This window comes from Electrona antarctica (genome assembly GCF_951216825.1).
Source record: "Electrona antarctica genome assembly, chromosome: 8".
Lineage (NCBI taxonomy): Eukaryota > Metazoa > Chordata > Actinopteri > Myctophiformes > Myctophidae > Electrona > Electrona antarctica.
In genome coordinates this window covers 17,983,298-17,991,851 of record NC_136789.1, presented here as the reverse complement: position 1 = coordinate 17,991,851, position 8,554 = coordinate 17,983,298, and the positions used below count along the sequence as shown (strand labels likewise).

Genomic DNA, 8,554 nt, shown 5'->3' with positions numbered 1-8,554 from the left:
AAGGGTACACCTACCCCCATGTAAGAACCACTGCTATGTAGGACAACACATGAAGTAAGCTCAACTCACCACAATGTGTGTACTAATAAAGATAGTTGACAAGTGTATTGAAATTGAACCAATCGTTCTGCTCCAGCTGCCGCGTCAACCAATGGGAACGGAGAATTCGGAGACTGGAACACCTTCTCAGCCAATCCCCCGACCTCTTCGAGTGCTGTGCCCCCCCAGCTGCCCGTCGGCGACCTGTTTGGCTGCGCCCAATCGCCTTCGGCCTCTGCATCAAACCCCGCCCCCGCCCCGCCCTCGGCCGAGCTCTTTGACCTGATGGGCTGCGGCGGCGGCCATCAGCTGACCAATCAGCACGCCACGATGAGCGCCTCTCAGAGCATGACTTTCTCGCTGGGCGGGGCCACGCCGGGGGGCACCGTTGTCATGGCAACTGTACCCATGTCCCGCTCCCAGCAGGTAGGTGACACAACACCAACTCTACAATGTGTGGCTGCACCATATGGACAACATTTCATATCTCTGTATTTACGCCAAATATTGCGATATCGATACGATATATGATATTACCGTTAATTGTCATATTCTACAACGTTTGTATATTTTAAGTGTTGCAACATTGAAAAATAAACATTATTCAAAACAGTGTGTTAGTGAGTTCGCTAATGCACTGGACCAGGGCTAACAACAACGCAAAATAGCACAGCCCCCCCCAGTTTTAGGTGATAAGGTGAACACCGAAACAGTGGTTAGTAAAAACAGAGAGATGTGTTTGGGTGAGCGGTGAGTCGCTCACCACTGCAGCGTGACGTTATGTTGTAGTTTTCGGTGGTCACCTTATCACCTAAAATGAATAGACCTTTAGAAAAGTAAAAGTTTTGAGAAGCGCTGCCATAGCTGACAGGATGACGGCATGGTTTCAGAGTCTCGGTGGTCTGATGTCCCAGAAGGTCGGAGGTCAGGGCCCCTTGGGGTCGACCTGGTCTGACCCCTCGGTCAACATCAGCCTGGACTTCCTGTCTGCGGGCCTCAACCCCTCCAAGACCCCGCCTACCCTCAATAACATCATCCAACAGCAAGGTACACCGTGCACACAGCACACACTGACAGCATAGTGTTGTTTAAAAAAAATCACACCCGACTCCGAGTGAAGCGAGGGGTGTTCTTATCATCGTACATCATCCATTCATTGTCAATGGGAATTTATTTTTTTGTGTAGGACAAAAATAGCTAATTTGCTCGTCTACATATGACATAAATTATCCATTCATTGTCAATGGGAATTTAATGTTTGTGTAAGACGAAGATCTACACTATAGCTGAATATAGGAGATGCGTCAATTAAAATAAGCACTCTGCCGTCATACATGTATGTAGTTCTCTTAATGGATTCATTGCTTTTAAATGTGGCAAAGATATTCATACTGTATGCCTTTGTTGCACTGACAGTATTTAATGTGCTTTAAATCAGCACTGAAACACTTGCATTGTAGTTCCTATTTGGTCATGGAGATAGACCTTTTTGTATATAAAACAAATGGTCAAATATTCTGCATGATTTTAGGGTGCGTACCAAGTAACAGCTTAAGTGCCGTAGCCAATAAGACAAGCTTACCTTTACTCTGTCCAGCTTACCATAGCCGTAAAGGCGAGTTTTGTTTAATCCACGTTAATCGGCGATTGATTTGCATCAAATTTAGCATTTTTAGCTAGCGCCAGGCCGCAATCACGTAAAAGCGGCCAAAAACACAATCCGTCTTTATATGCATTATGGCTCATAATCTGCAAAAAAAAAGCGATATTCGGCGCTTGATTCGAGCTTAGATTGACTTAGTTATGATAAAAAAGCGATCGCGGGGCCAAGCTGATCCTAGGTCAGTATTATGATATGTCCGACTTTCACTATTATGATATGTCCGACTTTCACACATCCGGTAGCTTTTGGGACATGTTATACAAATACGGCTGGCACGGGCAACGACGCCATCTGCTGGCCATCTGGCAGAATGGCATCTATCCTGGTAACAATACCTGCTGCTCCCCTGAGAACTAGCCCCAAAACACTATGTGCACCCCTGGTGATACCTCCTCCCTGTGTGTCCCCCACGCAGGCGTGCCTCCCGTCAACCTGCTGGCCCAAAACTTCGGGGGGCTGAACCTGGGCTCCCCTCCCTCCGTCGTCACGCCCATCCGACCGCCCGCCATGGGGATGCCCGCCTCCATGGCCACGGGGGGCACTGTCAACGTCAACCAAGGCGTGATGGGCATGAACATGAGCATGAACATGGGCATGGCGGCTCCGGTGGTGATGGGGGGGATGGCGGGCATGGGGATGCCCGGCACCATGGGCCTGACGACGCACCCCATCGGCCCGTCGGCCGCCATGGTGCCACCCAAACAAGATGCCTTTGCAACCTTCGGCAACTTTGGAAAATAAAGCTGTGTGTGTGTGTGTGTGTGTGTGTGTGTGTGTGTGTGTGTGTGTGTGTGTGTGTGTGTGTGTGTGTGTGTGTGTGTGTGTGTGTGTGTGCGTGTGCGTGTGTGTGTGTGAGACAGAGAAGCACTTGCTGTACTTGAAGACAACCTCACAGGTTTCTCTCTCAGTGACACCTAAGGAAAAGCATCTACATCCAGGCTGTTTTCATTTGTGGGGGGTCAAGGTTTAGGAGTTCTCCTTAACGCTATGTTACTTTCGAGCCGTTACGCGAACCTCCCACTAGAGTAACTAAAACATAAGAAATATTTTCTTTTCTGTAATATATTTCTGTATTTTGGACGTGAAGTGGGGGGCTCCGAGTGTTCCCACTAAGGAAAGTACAGTATAGGCTTTCAACATCTTAACACCGTCTTTGTTTTGGTGAGTAGCGAAAGTGTATTTTTACTAAAGACGAGAGGCTGCAGCCACGGCTGCGCTACCATGGGTGTGAGGGCAGAGGATCGAACGTCCCATAGCGTTATTACCCATTCTGTACGGGAACCCATTTTGGTGTTTTAATCATTATGTTATAATTTAGCTATTGAAAAATAGCAGATCTACAAGCTCATAGCGCGGCACCGAGTGCCGCGCTACGAGTTTGTAGGTCTGCTATTTCTGAAAAATCTTGAAAATGTGGCGCAAATCTTTGAATATATATTCTTTCAGAGCGAACGTTTTTTAACTCAAATCTTTGCTTCTGGGGGAGTCCCTCGAACAACATATTTTCAGATGGGGGTCGGAGGCCAATTACATATATTTTTGGGGGTCCTTGACATGAAAATGTTTGAGAACCACTGACATAGAAACATGGGTTTTTCAGAAAACTGTTTAGAAGGCATTTGTAGAATGGTCCTCAGGTCTAAATGGGTTAAGGAGATGTCCTTGTGATGCTGTGGACCAGAGCTATCCTGAACCTATACATGGAGACCACTCCCCCCCTCTAGTGGTGTAAACTGGTAAGCACTTGGAATCTATAGGGTAGCCCCCTTTTTGAAACTAGCTCCTTGCCACTTGCCCTACACACTTCCACTTGGTTTGAGCATAGATATATAAATCATAGAGACGGCACTGGATGGGATGGGAATCCCAGGAACATCTCTATTATTTATATATCTATGCTCAAACCAAGTGGAAGTGTGTAGGGCGAGTGGCGAGGAGCTAGTTTCAAAAAGGGCCTAGAGGTTGTGTTTTGTGTAATGGCTGATTTATAATTAGATGCATGCATGCATGCATACTGCATACTGGCTGTCACCGTTATGACATTTTACTTATTGACGATTCATTGTCGTTGAAACGTTATGAATAGAAAATCTTTTTTGTTTGGCTTTTAGGCTTCGTAAACAAAGGGTGCACAGGGCACATATGACGGATAGCTTAAAATAAAATAAAAAAACAGTAGTGGAAATGGCCTTTCTGCATGCTCAAACAGGAGCTTGTAGATATGCTTTTTTCCACATTTTTTTTTAATATATGAAAATATATGAACATTTTCCAATATTGAAAAGATTATGAAGATTATCCAAAACAATTGTGATTATCTCAAATAATTGCGATTAGACAGGCCTAGTCGCGCACCGATCTACACAATGCCATGCATTGTGAGCTTGCATGTTGGCGATTCTTAGTGTGCGACACCTGCGTGCAACAATGTATTATAACTCAGCCTTCACACACCACCCAGAAACCCACCGAGACATACTGCCTTACTTGCATTACTGTACTTGTCCAACAGAGGGCGGCATAAATACGTGGACCGAGGCCATTTAAAGTCCAGTGGTTCTCAAACTTTACATTTCTGTTATTTCAAGGACCGAGGGGTCCCTGTACAGTGTACACCCACCGTTGAGAACCACTGATTTGGTCTTATACCTGATAAGCTGAGCTTGATTTCAAGGCTGTATTTAGAGGAATGAGGAATGATTCTGCCTGGCTCTCATCCGCTTGTCTGCTCTCGCCTATCCATCTCTTTCTATCGCTCTCTTTCTCTCTCTCTCTATCTCTCTCTCTCTCTTGCCCTCCCATTCTTATTTCATTGAGTTCATACGTAGGACTGGGCGATACTGGACTTTGAATCAACGTGACGTGACTATATATATTAAAAAAAAACTAAAACAAAGAAATAGTGAAAATATCAGCCACTCTGCTCTTGCGAGAGGAGGAGGAAATTGCAAGACTGCGTCAGGAAAAAGTTCATCCTGTCAGACATTACAATCTTGTGGTGCTGAATATGTTTTTCACTATTTTTTGAACACCATCATTGAGTGTAATACAGGGTTAAAGGGATATTTCACTTTAATTATTGTATTTATTATTATTTATTTTATATTATTATTATTTTCCCACAAAATATTAAAAAATAAATGAAAAACGTAATTGGAAAAGCACAGACTGAAGTAGATTTAAAGTGAAATAGCCCTTTAAGTGGTTAATCAGACTTAATTGATTTAGTTAATTAGTTGATTAACTTAAGTTAGTTGGTTCAAAATTGCGTTGTTTTGATATATTTTCGGTCAATTGCCCAGCCATGCTCTAAAGCAGGGGTTTTCAACTGATTGTGAACCAGGGACCACCACCTTGACTAAGAATCAACCTGGGGACCACTGTTGTGTTGCAATGGGATGTGGGCTAAGATTAGTGCTTTCGTAACACTTGCTTTGGAATGCATCCCATGTCTATACTGTTTCTCAAACGATGGTCCACGGACTTAACTGATATACAGTACTGACATGTACCTTAACTTTTATCCCTATACTTTTTTACCATATTTTATCTTGAAAAATATTTTAAAATAGTTCAACTAGCCGATCTACATCCACACATTATGATCTTGTAGATCGGCTATTTGAACTATTTTAATAATAGTAATAATAGTATATACTGTATGTAAAAATGTCAAATACGTGCAAGATATAGCACATGATGACATGATTATATGGGCACATTTCCTAATAATGATGACTCAATCAGGCAAACAGGTACACTTACCCTTCTTGAGATTCTATCTCCCTTTTCTGTGGAATTTCTTAACCTCAGACTTCCCAGTAATTCTGATAACATTGACACACTTCCGCGGAACAGTGCACAAAAGTTTAGTGCACTGTTCCGTGGAAGAGAATACAAAATCTTCACTTCGCTACATTGCTAAATGCATGGTCAGGGACCACACGCAATACCTTCACGGACCACCAGTGGTCCACGGACCACCTGTTGAAAACCCCTGCTCTAAAGCCCAAACCACACCAAAGGGTCAGGTTGGGACAAAACGGTTTTTAAGGTAAACCACACCAATGCCCGACCCGACCCTTTGGTGTGGTTTGGGCTTAAAAAAGCCCATTCATTCAGTCCATAGAGATTTCAGAACATATCAATATTCATTACTTTTATATTCATTATTTTAAGTCTAGAACCAAGCCTGCATGGTGAATTATGACTGTAACACATTTGATTCTGTGTCCTTTTTGCGGTAAACAAAATGGCCTCCACTACTATGCTCTATTAAGTTCATATAGGTGCTCACAGGAGGTCGTCTGCTTGAATTAAATCATGGAAAGCTGAAGCCGACGAGTAGCTTTTTAATTCTATTAATATTTTGGTCTTAACCATTACAAGCCCTGCCCCTCAGATGCAGATCACACAAAACATGGCACGTGACAATATTCAGAAGTCACTACTTTGTGACTCTTTGACATCTTTAGCTATACAGGCTTCTCGAAGTTGACAGACTTCCTTGTCTTGTCCTCACCTAAAGACATTTTTAGTTGACTAATAGCCATATGAATTTGCCGATTTTAATTGATCGAAGCTGCAATGCAGCTTTTGTCCCATCCCATACACCCCACCCAGGATCACCGTTGCTGCGCTGGGAGGAATTGCAAAGCTCTTTGCTGACGGTTCCATGTATTACCTGGAATGACACCAACCTTATACATTTGAGATAGTTACAGGGAGATAAGCTTCTTCAGTTTACAGAGACCATTCCAAATGGTTTGGGGTTCTTGATAAAGTGTGCGTGCGTGAGAGAGAGAGAGAGAGCGAGAGAGAGAATGACTGTGTGTGTGTGTGTGTGTGTGTATGTGTGTTTCTCTCCAATCGATGTGAATAGCATACAGACACAAGTAATGCCTAATTTATGCTCCATCGTGAACGGTTCCTCCGACCGAAACTCAGTTTGGCTATTTTCGGTCAGTGATACCGTCACTCGACAAAGCATAAACCGGGCTTCAAGCAGAGCCTCTCTCATCCTCACCTGAGGTCCTGTGCTTCGAATGACCAAAATCTTTATTTTATTACTCTCAGATGGACAATTCCATAGCCGTTGGTTTCATATTTTAATAATTAACTTGTAAGGTTAGATTAATTTGCGTTGTCAAATACTGTATGAATCGGAGCGCTTACTAAAAAAGAAGATTGGTCTAGTTGATACAAAAATGTGAAAAAAATGAGGAGAAACCATGAATTTCTTTTCACTTTGGTTTTCTTTTACGTTGCTGCTTGTTTGGATTAGGTTGTACTCGACGATATTCTGTACTTGGTTCTAAAGTTCATTAAATCCTGACATGAATGATTCTGTTCATTGTTTTTTTTTCTCAAAGGGGCTACAGTGAGTTCATAAACCTCCCAGAGAAGTGGTATTTATTTTTTGGTTAAAAGGAAAAGTTTGCTCTGCTGTATATTCTTATGTTATGGAATTATTGTAATCAAACTATAGAGTAGTATAGAGTAGTTCAGTAACAGGAGTCTCCCCTTCTCTTCAGCTCTTTAGAAACAAAATATGTTTTCAGGTGGGTTCCAATCAAGAGTGAGAACCTCACAAAGATCATTTAAGAGCTACAACAGTTTTGTCTTCTTATTTAGTTTCATGATTTCATCACTTCCAATTTAACTTTTCTTTTTTTGGGGGGTAGGGGGTGGGGGTGGTTACGTTTATCCTGTATCTTGTATGATTTCTCTCCTCTGATTTGATCAAAATGGTGCTCCCATAGACATAAGACGCCTCTTCCGGCTCTGGGCCCGGGACGTATGTTCTCAAGAGAACAGAGATTCCTTGTGAAGCACAGTGGAAGCATGAGCGTGCATCACAGAGCGCATGTTCGGGTCTGATTGAAGTTCCGGAAAGTTGCGCTGTGATTGGCCAGTAGTCACTTGAGTGGCAGCGTGACGTAGCGTGCATTCCACACTTCCAGCCCCAGTGTAAATTGTTCCGCCCCTTCTTTGACACACATGGCTCCAGCGATCTGCATCTATTTTTGAGTGGTGCAACCGCTCCAAGGAACAGCAATGTCCGTGTTCAACCGTGTTTGTGTTCAACCGTGTTCGTGTGTGACTATGAGCACCAGTACCAATGAGTACCAAAAGTGGCGCTGTTGTGCCAGAAACAGAGAGAGAGAGATAGTGCTGCACTGTTGCCTGCTAATGAGAGAGGGAGAGGGAGAGAGAGAGAGAGAGAGAGGTGGGGGGGGGGGGGATTTGCACCACTCAGTTCACACGGGTGTGATTTTTTTTAAATATCTATGGGTGAGAAATATATAACCAAAAAAGTAATAATAATTTGCAATGCTTTGCATTGTTGTAGTTTGAGAAGCACTCCCTATGATGTTGGCCTACGAAGGCATTATGTACATTCCCTATCATGTTATAGCCTACGAAGGCATTAAATGTACATTCCCTATCATGTTATAGCCTACGAAGGCATTGAATGCACATTCCCTATCATGTTATAGCCTACGAAGGCATTAAATGTACATTCCCTATCATGTTATAGCCTACGAAGGCATTAAATGTACATTCCCTATCATGTTATAGCCTACGAAGGCATTACATGTACATTCCATACATACTGTTATCAATCCCAGGGCAACAGCTGGGAGGTGTGCCATACCCTTGTAGTAGATTAGTGCTAATCTGTTAGTGGGTTAATACTGCAGACAGGACTTCAAGGTGATTAACTTCCCGTGGCAGGGAAAAAAAACTAGGTTATTATAGTTTTTCACAAGTTTTCATTTGTATTTATTTTTAGTTGTAGTTATTTCATTCGTTTTAGCTAACTGTAATAATCCTTGGAGAAACATTACA

At 43.0% G+C, this 8,554-nt stretch overlaps 1 protein-coding gene across 4 annotated transcripts in view; it reads left to right on the top strand.

The window, feature by feature from the left end:
- LOC306927390 (clathrin interactor 1-like) overlaps positions 1–7,046 on the top strand; it is a 26,093-nt gene extending 19,047 nt beyond the window's left edge. For 3 of the 4 annotated variants that reach the window (XM_079507104.1, XM_079507105.1, XM_079507103.1), the window contains 3 exons: positions 137–465; positions 930–1,086; positions 2,118–7,046. In XM_079507104.1, coding sequence (XP_079363230.1) covers positions 137–465; positions 930–1,086; positions 2,118–2,443 — 812 coding nt within the window. In that variant the 3' untranslated portion in view covers positions 2,444–7,046. The remainder of the gene's footprint in view (positions 1–136; positions 466–929; positions 1,087–2,117) is intronic. The other variant, XR_013790506.1, reaches the window with a different exon arrangement.
- The last annotated feature ends 1,508 nt before the right edge of the window (positions 7,047–8,554 follow it).